This window comes from Micropterus dolomieu, linkage group LG13 (genome assembly GCF_021292245.1).
Source record: "Micropterus dolomieu isolate WLL.071019.BEF.003 ecotype Adirondacks linkage group LG13, ASM2129224v1, whole genome shotgun sequence".
Lineage (NCBI taxonomy): Eukaryota > Metazoa > Chordata > Actinopteri > Centrarchiformes > Centrarchidae > Micropterus > Micropterus dolomieu.
Window position 1 is genome coordinate 3,355,283 of NC_060162.1, and position 18,923 is coordinate 3,374,205.

At 39.6% G+C, this 18,923-nt stretch overlaps 1 protein-coding gene and 1 pseudogene across 1 annotated transcript; both read right to left on the minus strand.

Moving 5' to 3' along the window:
* LOC123982351 (dual specificity protein phosphatase 26-like) lies at positions 1–5,240 on the minus strand. Its single transcript, XM_046067835.1, has 3 exons — positions 5,062–5,240; positions 2,759–2,970; positions 1–212 (listed from the first exon to the last, which is right to left on the minus strand). The coding sequence occupies exons 1-3, from the start codon at positions 5,238–5,240 to the stop codon at positions 1–3; spliced, it is 603 nt and encodes a 200-aa protein (XP_045923791.1).
* Positions 5,241–7,020: 1,780 nt separating this feature from the next.
* Positions 7,021–13,676, minus strand: LOC123982178 (annotated as a pseudogene).
* Between the last annotated feature and the right edge of the window lie 5,247 nt (positions 13,677–18,923).

Here is an 18,923-nt window from a genome sequence, read left to right on the forward strand (position 1 = left end):
TCAGCTCTGCGGCGACGTCTTACGGCTCTCTCTCAGGATGCCGTCCAGGCCGTTGAGCTGGCGGAGGAAACCTCGGTTGGGGATGACGCCACGGTGGTCCTTCACTGTTTTGATGGCTTCCACCAGCGTCAGGTTTTGTCTGATCATCAGGTAGGCCAGCACCAGAGTGGCTGAGCGGCTCACTCCCACCGTGCAGTGGACCAGCACCTTACCTACACGCACAATATGAACTTTTTAGGATGTTTTCCACATGTGAATATATATTTCTGTTATGTAATTTTCCCATTTTCCTCAACACTAAATATCTTTAAATATATTTGTGTAATATCAATACATCACATGACAATGTGACAACATTGTCACGTGAATGTGAGGAACCTACAGAGAATTATCAACCGAATCTGCAGCTCCTCTCTGCTCTAAAGTGAGTCTCAGCACGTTGTTTATCTGTCCGGCTGCAACTTTACTGTTCTGGGCTTGTATTTATCGAGCTTCTCAGAATTAATTATAAGAACACTGCTAAAGAAGAAAAAATTCTTGGCTCAAAGCTGGGCTTAAAAGTTAGTTATCAAGCATCATAGTCCTAATTTGAGGGAAGTGTAGAACTAAATCTTAAGTGTCAGTCTTAGTGCTGATTTACGACACTTTGCTGCTCCGCAAACAGGACGATGTCGCCAAGGACCAATCACTGAAGAGATTTCCTTCTTTAAGAATATTCTCAGATAAATTCACATTGAATGGTGAGATTCCTCAGAGGAGTTTATATTCAACACACATTTAACAATAAAGAATTTTCAAGATAATACATTATGATATAGGCCTACACATTAATAAAAGATTAAAAAAAAGTTTATCTTCATATGAGCGCCATCAATGCACCTACTGCTCCTGTATTGCCAGCCATTTGCATGAACAGTGTTTGCTTCTGTCGAATTAGGGGGGTGTTGTTGGGAAGTTGATGAAACGCGTGACAATGTGCGTCGTCAAATAAATCAGAAACTTTCTTCCTCTCCTGAAAGATGCATGTCTTTGTCTCCACAGCGCCATCACAAGCCCCTACTGGCAGCTCCTAACCACTTGAGAGACCTGTCGAGCTGTCTTAAATAACTGGGAGAGTAAGAGTGATTCTTAGTTTTAAGAAATTTGATAACTTGCATTTATACTTAAGTTTGAAAGTAGGACTAAATTTAATGAATTCTCAGCACTTAAGACTAAAATGGCACTTTGAGAAGCTTGATAAATACCGGCCCTGATTTATTCCAGGGCTCTCAAGTCTCACGCATTCACCGTGAGACACATGCATTTCAGCCAGTTCACACACCACACCTTGTATTTCTCACGCTAAGAAGTTAAGAGATGACGTCTTCGAAGTTGTCCGTCGCATTGTGCTGTGTAATGGAACTGCACATTTTGGAGTGGCCTTTTATTGTGGCCAGCCTGAGGCCTTTTATTGTGGCCAGCCTAAGGCACAGCTGTGCAATACCCATGCTGTCTGATCAGCATCTTGATATGCCACACCTGTGAGGTGGATGGATTATCTCGGCAAAGGAGAAGTGCTCACTAACACATATTTTGACAGATTTGTGAACAATATTTTGGAGAAACAGGCCTTTTCTGTACATAGAGAAAGTCTGAGATCTTTGAGTTCAGCTCATGATGAATGGGGGCAAAAACAAAAGTGTTACTTATAATTTTGTTAAATGTATATCATGAACTTATGTTTACCCTTAACCACAATCTTTTGTTCAGTGTAATTAAGTTAAAAGTTTAAATTAAGTGTTTCATCTCTAACAAAGAATCATATTTTTTTAAAGCTTATAGCCAGTAACTAAACCTGTCAAATAATTGTAGTGAAGCAAAAAGTACAATATTTCCCTCTGAGATTTTAACACAAAGACATCTCCTCGTACCTAAATGACAAAGTAGGTCGATTGCTGTTGGAAAGTACAACGACATATATGACCGTTCTTCAAAACAACATCTACAAGTGTTGGCAAGTACCAGATCCGCCACAGAACATTACTTAAGTCATGTGATCCTGTGCTACATCCACAAAACCACATTTTCATTTTAAAACCCAGTCCTTTTGCTACGTTTCCGCATGCCGTATAAACTACAACGATGAATCAGAACACAGAAAAGTTTGAAGACACTGCAGACGCCGTTTTCATGTTAAAACTCCGGGGAAGCGTTTTTGTGCGGACAGATGAAAACGGAGGAGTCTAAAGCGATGACGCAGATCACATTTGGCTTCCTGATTGGCTCTTATCAGTCATGCAAAGCTAGTTTTGTTTTTTTTGCAACTGCGTTTTCAGTCGTTTAATATAGATGGAGATCATTTCTGATACGCAACTAAAACACTGGTGTGGACGAAGATCGTTTCTGTTTTAAAACTTAAACAAAAACAGAGTAGTGTGGATGTAGCCTCAGACGCGAGGTTGTTACATGGTCATAGTTTGGTTAGATTTAGGCAACTCGGTTTAAGGAAGATTGTGCTTTGGATTAAAATCAGTACAAGACATAAGTAACTAGTAGTAAGTTAATATATAAAATGTTATAATTTATGTGCGATTTGGAGGCCAAATTTAGACATTTTTCGTTAACTGTTTGTGAATAAAAATATAATTAATTAGTTATATTTTATGTATTTATGATCTTGTTGTTCTAAACTCTTGGCTACAGATTTGCCAACTTACTCACTTGTTGTTCGAGGGTAAAAAGGATCATGTGTATAAAAGGCATTAGAACACAGACTAACCTCCACTCGTGAGAGCTTTGTGGATGAACTCAGCTGCAGGATAGAAGTTGACGCTCATGTCGAAGGTGGGGGAGTCGTGAGCCTCAATGCCGTGATAGGTGACGTTCATCCCGGCGTAGTACTCGGCTCCACTGCGCCACTTGCTCTGGGCACAGTTGAGGATGTGTGTGATGCCGAGTTTGGCCAGCTCACGCCGGTCTGATGCAATATCCCTACAGAAAAGAGCAGATTTTAAACAGTCAGTCACATTTCCACATGTCAGTTTGATAAATATGTTGTATGAAGTAAAAGTGAAAAAAAACAAACTTCATCGCTCCCATGGGACCTTATTTCAGAATAAATATGTACAGAAGTCAACATCGTGTTTGTCAGTTTAAAATTTAATTTGTCCGTCAAGAAAGTTTTTCCTAAAACAAGTAACATTAAATTTTTTGTGAAACCGCTCAATGAACTACATCTTCATACATGTTAGCGCTGTAATGCTAATGCCTTGTTCCATGCCGGTCGTAACTGGGAAATTTCCAAGTTCAAAGCGTTTCAGGTGGTGCATGATGCCGAAAGTGAATGAAAACTATTGGCTGACCGCGACAAACTTGTGTTTCTGTGGCAAGATGATGCAGAGTTAAACCCTCAGAAGTGCACTTGGTGTTAATTAAAAGGATGGCCATTTTATTAAAAACAAGTGATAAATATATGTTACTGTATCCTTCTAGCTGCATCAGTTGGTAATCCTCAAAAGTTGGTGGCTCTATTTCCAAATGTTTTCACATTTCTGGGCATTTTTAACATTTTCCTGAACAACTTTTAGGCAGAGAAGATGACTTTCAGAGATTGTTTACTGTAACCAGCTACCTAATAACATTGACAAAATATTTCTACATCAGTGTACATGCAGAACAAGTTTCACTATTTGATACTAGTATGTATTATTTTAATTTAATACTTTGCCAGGAGCGCAGCATAAATTCATCTTGGTTCCTGCTAGCTAGATAAGATTAGCCACGCTCACCTGAAGCTCTTTGACATTAGCTTTTGTACCCGCAGGATGACATCCACCTGTATATTTACTGCTTACTAGCAATTAAATACCTGTTCATATTGTAAATACTGTATATGTCACATCCACCTACCTAATGTACATAATACGATTGCATAATTACTGCACAAAAATATATTTTTATTCCAGCATCCTTTGCACTGTTTCACCACACTTTTATCTTGCTGTCTACAGAAGTTTTTGTTTATGGGTGTGTCTGTTTTTTTGTACACTGTAGTTTGGTTTCCTGTTTGTTTATTTGTTTCGGTGTATGTAAATTGAGAGTAATGAGTCAAATTCCTCGTATGTGTACACATACCCGGTGCTTAAAGGTGATTTATGATTCAATAACGTTAGCTTCAGTCACTGAGAGAAACATTTATGACATCACATACGTGACTTTTGGGTTTGTGGTCTTTGCAATTACATATTTTCAGCAGTTTTACAACAAACTACGACTTTCTTGACTTTCAGAATTATATTTTAAATTGACAAACATCATGTGTGTAATTCAGAAAACAATTTAAATGGTATCAAAACATTTTTTGTCTCTTGCCGTTGACTATCGTACATATTTTTTATAAGGTCCCATGGTGGGTGACCGGAAGGGGAGGAACTTTCTATATGACAGTGGCAGAAGAGGTATTTAGATCCTTTACTTGATTACAAGTATCAATACAACAATGTAAAAATACTCCATTGCAAAGTATATTAATGTGTCTGAAAACATGTCTGGATATCTTTAACCAACCACATGAAGTATTAAATAATTGTGAATCATGTTGTAGTTACTTAATAAGGGCACACATCCTTCTTATCAGTGGTGGAACGCAACTTTACTTACTTTACTAAAGTATTGTTCTTAGTTTATGCAACTTTATACTTCTTCTCCACTATGTCTCAGAGAGAAATAAAATAGGCCCCTTTTCAGCCCAACTTTAGTCATTAATACAAGATATAACCAATATTAAACAACTGACTAATAAATTATGTTGCATTATTATAGATCAGCTACCTGATAATAAAATATATTAAAATTAGCTCCACCTATACCAGCTGCATTAGTGTTGCTAAATAACATAATAATATAATATTTATTACTTTGAAAGGGGCCATTATAATGATTACTTTTGGTGCTTTAATGGATTTAAAAAAATATATTTGCACATTTACTTAAGTAAAAATGTAAATACAGGACTTGTGACAGGTGTTGGTGCCCTGAGTAAAATTTGTGAGTACTTCTTGTGTTGCACCGATGTAAACTCACTGGTCTCCAATATAGAGTCGTGGCCACACTTCGTCTGCGTGGTTGCAGGCTGTCTTGCCCGTGTAGAGGAGCCTCTCCAGCTCGGAGACGCTCAGGTTCGGGGAGATGCGCTCGGAGTCCTTTCGGTTCGGAGACCTGGAGCTGCTCCGGGACCGAGAGAACCGGGACATGAACGCCATTTAGTCTGAAAAACATGAGGAGGAAATCACCAATTTCACTCTAATAAATTATTAAAAGCAGTGAACAAAAACGCAAGCCTGGAATAAAACAGAATATTTGACTGTCATCATTTTAGATTATATAACACATATTTACCTGTAGCTTTATTTTGTGGGGGGTGGGGGGGGGCACTCTGCTGGGCTGTGATTGAAGCACCAATCCTGTAAAATGTGAAATAAAAACATGCAGGCCCCGCGTTTCCCGCATGCAACGTGCACATGTGTATATTTATTCACCCGTGTGTTGTTTTATTCCGCTGCTACAGGGCGAGCTGCTCCGCGGCCATGTTGACTCATTTATTTGCTTTGGGAGGAAGGACGCGATGATGATGATGATGATGATGATGATGATGAGCGTCCAGCAGGCATCTTCAGCTTCACCATCCTCTCAACAAGTCCTCATAATAAAGACACGCGCCCCTGTGAACGTGGCTCCCGCCGGTTCTAAAGCGACATTTGGTCTGCGTCCCGCTCGTGCAGCAGAAAGAAAGAGCTTCCCCACGCTTCACGCGCGCTGTGTTTCAGATTTCGTGGTTATTTTTATATTTAATTGTTATTGATCTGCTTTATGACGTTGGTGCTTCAGGCATTAGTGTCGTATCGTCGCCATCTACCGGTCAAACCAGGGAACTTTATTCATAGTAAATCTCACTGCAAACTACTGTATTCAAGGTCAATTTTGAGGTAATTGTACTTTAATTCAATATTTAATACTACTTTATACTTCTACATCTTAGAGCTTACTACAGCTTCAGTTACTTTGCAGATTCAGTTCATTAATACAAATATAAATCAACTATGATGAAGTATTATTATTGATTAAGTCACCTTGTACATAAAGCAGTTATCTCCACCTTTACCGGCTGTACAGACTGCTTATACTTAATTTCACAGTATTTATTTATTTATTTGACGGGGACAGTGCTCATTAATTAACAGCAAAGTAACTGTAAATGAGCCAGAGTTGTCCTTGGCCAGTTACTCAGAAGTCAACCTGAAAATTAAAATGACTTATTCCAGTCAGCACGTTCCACGCACCTTTCTGTCGTCTCGAACAAGCTTTCAAACAACATATAATTCAATATGGTCTAACTTTTACATGAAAAATGCTAACAAAGATGAAATTTACACAACCTGCAGTTGACGGACTTGGTATAAAATAGACAAATAATAATGTTTACATATATTATTAAAGATTGTTTAGTACATTTTTTATTAAAGTATGTTAATAATAGTTTCAAATTAACTTGAAACTTGACAGACTGAAGCAAAATCATCATTTTGAACTGTGGTGTAACACCGATATTCCTCAGGTATTTTTCCATTATGGGAAACATACAGTGATGCGTCTGACTTATAGACAGCGGTGGAAGAAGTATTCAGATCCTTTACTTAAGTAAAAGTACTAAAACCACGCGGTGAAAAAATATTCCACTAAAAGTAAAAGTCCTCCAAAAGTAGTATCTAAATATAGATAAAGTATTAATGCAGGAGTGGAAGTAAAGTAAAATGTTCCTGTCAGTGTTTCTCTTTTATGTTTGGAGTTTCTGGATTAATATTCCTGCTGTAGATGTTGAAGCTTGAGCTCATTTTAACCCCTTTATATCCTGTTGGGTAGTTTTAATCTACAGCAATGCATCATGGTCTATAAGATCATGAGGTCCTGCTACTTTTGCTTAAGTAAATGTTGAGATCTGAGTACTTCTTCCATTACTGCTAGTAACTAAAGCTGTCCGATAAATGTAGTGGTGTAAAAACACAATATTTGCCCCTGAGGTGTGGAGGAGTAGAAGAGTAAAGTTGCATCAAATGGAAACACAAGTCGGTCTAGGCCGTATTCTTTTTAATATTATTGACCCAACAGTTCCCACCATGAGGAAGCACTTGGCCACTCAGGCAAGGAAAAACTCCCTTTTAGGAGGTAGAAACCTTGAGCAAATACTTTGAATTTGTACTTTGTACTGAGTTAAATTCCTCCACAATATGCAGAATATTCCAGTGGACGTTTCCTTGATGACATTTTCTACGGGAAACTCGGTTCCTCTGGAGATCACAGACTTCTGGTTCATCGTCAGCTAACTTATCTTTTCTCTTCCATCTGCATTCCTGATGCTTATTATTGCTTTCATACGTTCAGATGCAGTCAGGCACACTCGCGTGCAACAGTCTAACTGATGGAAGGTGTCCGTGTTCTGACATTATCAGCGCCAACCAGTGACGTGGCTGAGAGCCGCTGGGCCCCGCTGTCTTCACTTCACGGGTCAGTCGGGTCAGGAGGCAGGGCATCTCTTTCTTGCTTCCCACGTCGCGGCCTTTGGCCTGGAAGGTGTAGGCCACCCTGTGGGAGAGGCGGGTCATGAGGCGAGTCAGCTCCAGGTTGCGATTCCCTTCATCCTCTAGTAAGTTGCAGAAAGTCTGGATGAAGACGGATCCGAGTGGGTTCATGAAAGCTGCGTAACCTGTGGACAGTACGGAGGGAAGAGGATCTATTTCATAATCCTCTGGTTCATTTCACACTGTTTGTTAGTAGAGGTTACACGACTTCAGATGCTGTAATGAAAGTCACGGTGACCTTAACATCATTAATAAAATCACAGGAGAAGAGAATGCTTTGCAACAAGCTACAATCTGTATTCACAACATGTAATGCATGTGCTGACAGACAGCTCATTCACACCTACGCATACAGATACAAGTAAAAACAAAAGCTTCAGCAGCAACAATTTATGCAACAGTAACACTTGGGCCAGTGATACAACTTCCGTTTAAGTGCAAAGAAGATAGACTAAAAAATCAATCCTCATGCAAGAGCCAACCCGTGAACCTACTCGTTACTGTCCTGCTCAGTCACAGGTTTTGCTGTCCGATCCTGGTTTGCGTGCAAACAGATAAGGGCATCGATGTGGGCTGGATGAAAGCTCGTCCCGGGGTGGTATTCCCAGGCAGGGATGGCCAAGCCAAATGAGGATATTTGTCCTGCTTTCCTCCCATTTTCGTAGTGTGGCCCAAAAAGTTGCACAAAATCCTGCTCAAGCTTGTCTTTATTCTCAGTTACTGGCCCACTCATCAAAGGTGACCTTGTTTTTGACATCCTCACCCAGGATGAAAATGAATAACCAAGATGAGTGTGCATGACACTTGTGCTTTTGTTGTACTTCAGTACAGCAGTACAGGTTTTCATCTTTAGTGATGTGTTTCCACACACATGATGCACTGCTGCTGGTTTACCGCACTGACCCACGAGGCTCCTCGCCTGTAGTTGAAGCGTCCATGTTTTAAGTGCTAAAACTTTAAGTGACTGCTATGTTCATATCTTCTTCTTTTACACTTCAGTGCTTGTTTAACAAATTAATCACTGGTTAAAAAATGTTGTAATGTACTGGAGGACGGTCAAGAGAAACTCTGTTAATGGGACGCCTTGTTGGATTCCTGTTTTGATTTATTTTATTGATGTTGATGTTTGGACTGTTGGTTGGACAAAACAAAGCACTGTGAAGGTGTCGCTTTGTCCTCTGGGTAATTGTATTAGTTGTGTCTCTTCATAAACTGGACGGACAGGAGTTTACCTGGTGGTGTGGCGTACATCACTGCTGTATCTGTGGGAACAGAGAGATGCTGTGAAACGCTGCACTCTGTGGTGTCACCGGTCGAATCCACCTCCACACCGTTATCCAGACCGCCTCCCCGACACGCCTGCAGAAAAATCAACATAATGATGAGGATTTGTAACCGATAGATGAACAAACTTAACTTGCAATCACGCTGATATGCAAGATATGTCAATAGATACACAACACTGTTAGGATTCATGCAAATGTGGTAGAAGTATTCAGTATTACTTTGCTTAAAAAATACTCCTTCACCATCCCTTCAGGGATTTGAACCTTTGTTTCACTGACAAAAGTAAAAAGAAAAGATTTTCTAATAGTTTTACTGACCAGCCTGATTGTATTTTGTAAATATAAACAAAGTTAGAGCTTCATGTCCGCAACACACTCAACAAAAGTTGGGACAGAGTTAAAATAAGATTTAAAAAGTGCACAAAATACACGAATATAGCCACTCCTTGTACTTCTTGAAACAGTTGTGACTTAGACACAGTCTGCCGCTGCATACAGAAAAGCAACCTGACACTGTATTACATACGGAGGAAGCCATGTACATCAGTTGTGTGCAGAAACAGAGTTTGTGGAACCGTGTGCTGTGGTCACATGAGTCCACATTTCAGCTTGTCTTCGGGAAAACCGGACGTCAAGTTCTCTGTGCCAAAGAGGAAAAAAGACCATCCACGTAGTTATCAGCAAAAGGTGCAACAGCCAGCATCTGTGATGGTATGGGGTGCATCAGTGCCCACGGCATGGGTGAGATGCATGTGTGTGAAGGAATCATGATGCAGAAGCATATATTGGGATTTTAGAGAGACATCAAGGTGACATCTGTTGCCGGGACAGCCATGCTTATTTCAGGAAAATGCCAGGCCTCATTTTGCAACAGGCTACAACAGCGTGGCTGTGTGTGTGTGCTTGATTTGTCTCCTCATGAAAATGAATGGTGCATCGTGAAGAGGAGGATCAGACAAGGGCGACCACAGACTGAAGTTTTGCATCAATCGAGAATGGACAAAAATTCTTATTGCAAAACTGGCACAAGTAGAATCTCCACTTCCCAAACGATTAGAAAAGAAAAGGAAAGGTGATATAACACCTTGGTAAAACACACATCTGTCCTAACTTTTGTTGAGCGTGTTGCAGAAATTAGTTCATATTTACAAAATATGCGCTGGTCAAATCTTTTCTTTGTACTTTTGTCAGTTAAATAAATGTACATGTGAATTAACAAATCCCATTTGTTTGTTTTTATTGCATTTAAGTATCCCGACTTTTCTGAAAATGGGGTTTGAAGTAATATTGTCTTGTAAGTAAGTATTTGCAGTATTTGCAGCTGGTAAAGGTGGAGCTAACTACTTTGTATACTGCTGGGTAGATTATCGATAATAATACATCATCATTTAGAAGTACATTTATATTTTGTAATAGTAACTAAAGCTGTAGTAAAATGTACAATATTTCCCCCTGAGATGTAGTGGAGTATAGCATATAGCATAAAAATACCCAGGTGAAGTATCTCAAAACACCTGACCACTGCTGATGTGCAAAAATCTGTCTCCACTACTAAGAAGGAAATGATGAACTTGATATTAACATCTTTATCACTGTCAGTGTGTGTGTTGGTGAAAAACAAAGACTTGTTTCCTGCTGCTGCCTCTGTACCTGTATGAGGAAGACTTTGGCCTTTTTCTCCATCCGTTCATTGTCAAAATATCTGTAGATACGAGCCAGTCGGACGGGTTTACCATCAGCCCCGAACACGTAGCCCTCCTCTCCATGAGACGATAAGACTGCCAGAAAGCAGTCCTTCACCGGCTGCCAGCTCTCTGCAGCACAAACACACGACGCTTTTATAAGTCACGGAAATATGAAATGTATGCATGGCACGGTACATCAGGCGTGCATGCACTGACGTGACGTCCGTTAAAGTCAGCAGGTGAAAGAACATTCAGTCAACTATGTACTACTGGTTGAGAGAAGTATGTTGCACAAACTGATAAAAAAAAGGGTTACAGATCACACTTCAAAAATCCTCTGCAGGAACTACTGGTCAGACAACGAAGTCTCTTCACTGCGAGAGAATCCATGAACCTTAAGAAGGTTCAAGGGATCTTTGAAGAGGTTCTGGGGTTGTTTAGGTGGTTTAAGTAGTCATTGAGGAGGTTCTAGAGGTCCCTAAGTTAACCGAGGTAGTTCAATGGATTGTTTAGGAGGTTTTAAGGGTTCCCTGAAGAGGTTGTGTAGTAGTTTAATGGCCATTGAGGAGGTTCTAGGGCTTCTTTAAGAGGTTGTTGTCACTAAGAAGGTTTAAAATGTCCTTTAGATATCTGAGAAGGTTCAAGGGATCTTTTCTAACATTCACTGGTGGGGTTCTATGATGTTCTTTTAAAATGTTCATTAAGAGTGGTCATTAAGAAGGTTCTACAGTACTTTAGGAGTTTTGATGCCACCAAGGAGGATTAGGAGGCCATTTGAAAGGTTGTTGTGGTCACTGAGAAGGTCATATGGGTTATATTTGTGGTCATTGAGTCATTTAGGAGGATTTTGTGATTATTGATGATGTTCTAGGGTATTCTAGGAGTTTTGATGACCATTGAGGAGGTTCTAGAGATCCTTTAGGTGTTTCCTTAATTTCCTTATTATGTAATGTTACATTTAACCCCAGGGTATGTTACAACTAACCCAGACTTTGGGGTGAATTGTGTTGCAGAGAAAACATTTGCACCATTCAGTAGCAGACACATGTAACTAGTTTGCATCACATGTTGAGCGCACGGGCTTAAAGGAGCTCCGAGGTACAAACAGAAATGTCAAACATGTTAACAACCGTCCCCGGTTTCCCCACGAGTTTCAGCTCAGCAAAGTTAACTACTGAGATAACTCGGTAAACCTGCTTCTTGTAACAGAGTCCTCTTTTAAATACTCGGGGCTCTGAATATGCTTTGTATCAGAGCTCAACATATGACAACATGCGTTTGTTCCCTTTCAAAGGTGAAGTGGAGCTCTTATTTAAAAAGGCGATCCAAGAAATTAATAAATAAAGTAAAAGCAAGTGTCCTCTGCAAAGTAATGGATGATCTATGTTCCTACACGTATTTACTCAGTGTAGTGGTGTGTAAAGACAAGTATCATAATAAACCATTATACCAGTTAATTAATATACATAGCAAATGTGTCACCTTCCTGAAACAACTCGTAGATTTCTTCACTGTTGAGGTCGATGTGGATATCCACCTTGAAGCCCAGTTTGCTGGTGGAGTCTCTTGGTGTCTAGCTTGGCTCCAGACCTCCTCTCCAGATCCACCCCAGGGTCAAACTTCCACACAGACACCAATATTGCCCTGTTACACTCCCCCTAGCCCTATAGGCTTTCCCCTTCAGGCAGTGAGAGGCAGAAGGATCACGATGTATAGGTAACACAGTGTCACTTTCTTTTCCATGTGCTAAGAAACACACACTGCGCAGTTGTGTCTGCACGTCTTCATGTTCCCTCAGGCGTTTGCTTTATCAGTCAGCGCTCTTACATGCTTACCCTGGATGCAGATGGTGATTTGGGGGATCTCCTGGTAGACCTGTATCAGGGCATCAGTGCTCAGAGCTGGAAGATGTAGGGGAGACCAGGGATGGCCGTTAACATTTCTGTTTGCATCTCTGAGCTCTTTTGAGCCCGTGCGTTCAACATCTGATGTAAGCTAGTTACATGGGTCTGCTATTAAATGGTGCAAATGTTTTTTCTGCAACGCAGACAGAAAATGTGTGATTTTATCTCAAACACAGGGAGTAAAACGTCACAATTCACCCCACAGTCTAGTTGTAACATACCCTGGGGTGAAATGTAACATTATGTAATGATGTAATAAGGAAAATAAGGAATACATGACATTGAAGGCTTTTTATTCAACACAATTGGGTTTTTTTGCTTTTGTTTGTTTACAAAATTGTGTGTGAGGGCCAGTCAATGGCGTCAGTGCAGTATAGTTAATCAGGAACTGCCTACGCACTCTGGCCACATGAGGCCGGGCATTGTCCTGCACCAGGAGGAACTTGGGGCCCACTGGACCAGCAAAACGGCTCTGATGAAGGATATCTTCAGAAACCTCGAGTGGGAATCACACAACTATCAAGCAACCAATACATAACTAGGCAATAAATAAATTTGACTCTGGGGTTAAAATAAAACAAAATAAGGTGATAAAAATAACCAACGATAAAATATAACCACATTAAAGTTTTAAGTCTATTTGTCCAGCATGTTGGCGTCCTATATCTACAGCCCGACGGAAGCAACTTGTACTCCTGAGACAGAGGGGGAATAGGTATGGAAGTTTTTCTGGGACCAAAATTAAAATGCTATTTTCTAGCATTTCAATTTTAATTTTAAACCTAAAAAGAACAAGATGACATGTAAATGGAAATGCAATACAACGGGGGAGCTTATGTCCACTTTAGAGCAGGTTAAGTCTTTGAATTTTAAATGTCAAATGCTGTTTCCATTTTAATTTTCATAAGGTCTTAGAATGCCCACACATGTATGTAATGAAAATGAAAATTGGATCATTGCATTTGAATTTGAATTGTTTTACTCACTTCACACATGTGGAAAATAATAATATGAATGGATGAATAATGGTTATTGCTATTGTGGAATTATATTTTAATTTTCAAGTTTCCATTACCATTTGAATTAAGTCCCAGAAAAACTTCCATAGCTTGGATCAGCCAGGACTGACCATCAAAGTCCTAACCTTATTTCAATGTGAAAGGTCATTCAAAGCCATGCCTGCGGCATTTCCCGCACACTTGAAAATTGGCTTGCAATCGACTTTTGTTTTTAAGGTTAAGTCACCAAATAAAAATGAAAAAAATGAAAATCCAAGAACAGATTTAATAAAACAAGATGATATTGATATGAATGATATTTTCACCTACTAATACTAAAGTCCCAGCTCTTTCTATTAACACACTGCAAGATGAAGCCATTGAACTTGGTGCTTATAAATACTTGGGTATCTGGCTGGACAAAGGTTTTACCTTTAAAAACCACATTAAAACACTTGCTACAAAACTTTACCCTGGCATTTTTATATAGATTGCTTTTTTAGGACTACACGGGAAAAAATGGTTTATTCCTGTCTCAGCTAGATTACGGTGATATCATCTATCAATTTGCATGTCCATCTACTCTGTCAAAGCTTGACCCTCTTTATCACGCTGGCTATCAGACACATCACTGCATCTTATACAGTAGGGTAAATTGGCCGTCACTCAAACTGCGCAGGATGCTACATTGGTACATTTTTATTTATAAAGCTATTTTAGGTCTTTTGTCTTATATCTGTTTAAAGTTTGTTCATATGCAAAGTACATATCATTTAAGATCTAGTGGTGGACGACTTTGTAAGGTACCAAGAATGAGGACAGAAGCAGGAAAGAGGAGTCTGTCTTACTGTGGCCCTACGTCTTGGAATGAACTCCAGTCTAAGATTAAGATTGGTGCGCTAATTTGCTTAGCTGCTTTTAAAAAACGAATATCTGACATTCTGACAGACATATGCACTTGTTTTTAACGGTAGGTAGGTCTTTCTAATTTTGTTTGTATTACATATTTTGTACTCATTGTATTTTTGTCTATGTAAATATCTTGTAAACTTTGTGTAAATTTGTATTGTATTTGTATTTACGTGTATTGTTTTTCAACTCACGGTTGAAAAACTGTATTTATAACTTTTATTTGTGCTATCCAGGACTCCCTTGTAAAAGAGTGTCTCAATGGGACATTTCCTGTTTAAATAAAGGTTTATATATACATATACATATATACATACACATATATACATATATATATATATATACACACATATATATATATATAACACTAGGTCGATCCAGTGGAGGAAAAAAAGATAGGACACAATTTGTCTTCACACGTTGCTACTTTCTAGTTGAAAAAAAAATCCATCGGCCAACCAATCAAACCAGGGTCAATGTTATAGATTCTCTCGAGCTTAGATGCTAAAATGTGGTGCTGGATACAAGTTAAAGCAGAGGAGAAATCAATAAAAACTAGTCGTGCAAAAGCTTTTGCGACCTCAACGTGTTCATCAACATCGCATTATCTACGGCTCTGCCAGACCTGCAAGCAATCTGGAACGTGTCCAAGTTTGCTTGCACTGTGTTCAGAAGTACTTATTAATTCATAATAAGGGAGGTGTGTGCCACAGGCCTGTAGACATGAAGTGACATTGGAGCGTCCTTCTAAAGAAAAAGGAACCCAATGGAGGTGGAGTGATAAATTAAAAGTTTTTAAGAACACGACCTCTGACGCCATCGGGGCCGGGACATTTCCTTTATGACTTGGAAATGTTTCAGGACCTTCCTCTTATTAACGATGACATGACATTTTTAAAAACAGACTGCTACTCACTAAAATCATGGGCGTTAAAATGATAACTAAAACTGTTCAGTTCCTTGGAAAGGTTAAGTTCAGTCTGACCACTAAGGCACTAACCCCATCAAAGATTTAAGACATTTACATTTATTCATTCAGCTGATGCTTTTATCCAAAGCGACTTACAATTGCTATACATGTCAGAGGTCGCACGCCTCTGGGACAATTACGAGTTAAGTGTCTTTCTCGGGGACACAATGGTGTCTCACAGTGGATTCAACCCTGGGTCTCTCACACCAAAGGCATGTGTCTTATCCACTGCACCATCACCACCCCCCCATCATGTGGGGCGTAAATGACCAGCGCTGAACATTTAAGGTTTTTTTAACCTGTTGTTGTAGTATTCTGTACTGATTGACATCCCCTATATTAAAATGATTGTTTTGCAGGATAATTGAGTGTTTGACAGATTTGGAGACCCACGGTTTTCAGTTTGGATAGATGGAAACTGATTTTTGGGGGATGTTAAATCCTCACAAAAGGTTAAATAAGCAGACACTGTCTTTGGGAGTTAATCCAAGTCCGTACAGACATTATTTTAACACTAGCAGTCATGGACACACTTTGTTTCAGTTTGTTCCTCTTCCGGACCAGTTTGTAAGACACCATATTATGGTCAGACGTACTAAGTAGAGCTCTACGAAGGGATCTGTAAGCTCCCTTGACTGATCCAAACACACATCTAAACATCTTAAGTGTTGTGTTGGACGAGTCACCTAACGGCAAAATCCTCACAAAGACTTTCCTGGTTTGCAGTGATTAAAGTCGCCCATGACAAAGTTTGGCACGTCCGGATCCCTTGTAGCTGTTTTACCATTGTCTGAGTTGCAATATCAACATTATCCTTGGGGAATATAAACAAGCATAATAAATATCTGTTTGAATTCCCTTGATGTTGGGTGAACACACTGTTTCCCTAACGACTACTTTCTCTGTTGAGGCAAAAAGGGTACCCCAAAAACCCTTGACTTCCAGAGAAGAATAAGGGTCTAGTTCTTTGAGCCATATTTCCATCTGAGCAAGGAGACAAGCGCTGTTATATTCTGCCAGGAATCTGACATTTGCTCGAAGCTCATCCACTTTGTTGCGGAGTGATTGCACTTCAGCCAGGCCCACCGTGGGAAGATGTATCCATCAGTGGCCCTGTCCCCGGTCTGCCTCTTTTCCTCTCCCCCGTTGGTTTGGCTGAACATCTTTGGTTCCCCACAGTTCCCCACAAGTCGGATGATCTCCGCAGGAAAAAGTGAAGAGGGATCCATTCACAGCAGACCACAGAACTGCGGCTACTTGTCACCATTACCAGCACCTCACTGAGGACAACAGCCGTCAGGGTACCGTTGGGTTCTGTGCAACCCTCCAAGGATATGCCTCCCCTCCCTTCATCTGTGAAAAGAACAGGGCACCAATGGCGAACCTGCCAATTCTGGTGTTCTCTGCCAAATGCCAATCAAGCTCCACGGCGCTGTTCTAATGAGTAATTTTACTTTTGCTACTTACACGTCGGATTTAAAACAGTAAATGTGCACTTTTACTAGTATAACAGTTAAGCAGGACTTGTGACAAGTACTTGCACCCAGTGGTAAGTAAAACACCTGAGTATTTCTTGTGTCACGGGTGGAACATTGGATAAGACACATGCCTTTGGTCAGGTTCAATTTCCATGCGACACGTCCACCAATGTGTCTCTGAGCAAGACACTTAACCCTTAGTTGCTCCAGAGGCGTGCGACCTCTGACCTCTATGGCAATTGTAAGTCACTTTGGATAAAGGCAGAAGCTTAATGAGTAAATGTTACACTTATAGAAACTCACTAATCTCCAATCAGAGAGTCGTGGCCACAATTCGTCTGGTTGCCGGCTGTTTTGCATGTGTAAACGAGCCTCTCCAGCTTGGAGACACCAAAGTTTGGCGAGAGGCCCATCAGAGCTGCTCCGGTACCAAGAGAGCGCCATTCGGTCTGAAAAACAGAGGAGGAAACGACCACTTTACAACAGTAAAACACACACACAAGACTGGGGGGGGGGGATAGAATAGAAATAAAATGGGGTAATAATTATTTGAATATCATCATCTTAAATCATAGCACATATTTACCTGTAGCTCTATTTTGAGGAATACTCTAAATGAAACTGCTTTGAGAGAGGTTTATTTGCACAATAAGAAAACATACAATGCAATGTAAATATAGAAGAAATGCATTGCCAACATCTTTTTTACATTTTTCCATTATGGGGAACAAACAAAAGTGCAGTGAGTTTTCTTTCTGCTGTCATGTTGTGCTGCTCCAATAAAAAGAAATAGCGCAAACTTTAGATTCTTTAATAACATACAGCAAATTAAATAAAGCTTTACTTTTCACATTTAAATATATGGTAATCTTTTACAGAGGTGGACGAAGTATTCAGGTCCTTACTAATATCCTGCATTCAAAGTATTATAAGCGACGTTAAATTCAAGTATCAAAGTAAAAGTACTCACAGTGCAGTAAAATGTTCCTGTCAGTGTTTCTGTTTTATATCTGATGTTTCTGGATTAATATTCCTGCTGCATTCGTGTGTATGTTGCATTTTACAGTTTGAGCTCATTTTAAATTTAATCTACAGCAATGCATCATGGTCTATAAGGTCATCATGTGTTTGTTACGTCTCTGTTTTCAGCTTTGTGACGATGAATTTTCCAGCTGATCCACAGGAGGTTTAAATACTTTATTTAGCACAAGTGCTCACCTCATCTGGAGCTTTCACTGAATAAAAAGGGGATGAAATATTGTAATCTGAGAAGTAACTAGAATACAGTGGTACATTTACTCAATTAATGTACTTGAGTACACTGAGTATTTCCATTTTATCCAACTTTACACTCTACCATTGGTACTCCACTACATTTATCTGACCAGATTATTAATACAAAATGTTCATCAACTAATTAATGATAATGTAATTTATGGATAAAGCTACCCAGCAGCATATAAAGTAGTCAAATCAGCTCCACCTTTACCAGCAGAAATATTAGTGATGAACACATTCATGCTTCACTAATTAGTATTATCCAATAATATCTATTATTCTAAAATGGGTCATTCTGCATAATGGGTACTTTTACTGTTGGTACTTGAAGTATATTTTGATGCTAATACTTGAGTAAGATATTGAATGCCTTTAAGTACACTGAGGTCCTGCTACTTTTACTTAAGTAAATGCTGCGATCTGAGTACTTCTTCCATGTATGCAAATGTATTGAAGTAAAAACACAATATTTGCCCCTGAGGTGTGGAGGAGTAGAAGAGTAAAGTTGCATCAAATGGAAACACAAGTTATCTCATAGCGCTCTTCATAGAGTCGGTCTAGGCCGTATTCTTTTTAATATTATTTACCCAACAGTTCCCACCATGAGGAAGCACTTGGCCACTCAGGCAAGGAAAAACTCCCTTTTAGGAGGTAGAAACCTTGAGCAAATACTTTGAATTTGTACTTTGTACTGAGTTAAATTCCTCCACAATATGCAGAATATTCCAGTGGACGTTTCCTTGATGACATTTTCTACGGGAAACTCGGTTCCTCTGGAGATCACAGACTTCTGGTTCATCGT

Excerpts from the sequence above, each read along its gene's own strand:
- LOC123982351 (XM_046067835.1), bottom strand. The coding sequence starts at position 5,240 with ATGGCGTTCATGTCCCGGTTCTCTCGGTCCCGGAGCAGCTCCAGGTCT. Across the intron at positions 2,971-5,061 it reads CGACTCTATATTGGAGACCA|GGATATTGCATCAGACCGGC; the intron begins GTGAGTTTACAT and ends TCTTTTCTGTAG. Across the intron at positions 213-2,758 it reads CAAAGCTCTCACGAGTGGAG|GTAAGGTGCTGGTCCACTGC; the intron begins GTTAGTCTGTGT and ends TTGTGCGTGTAG.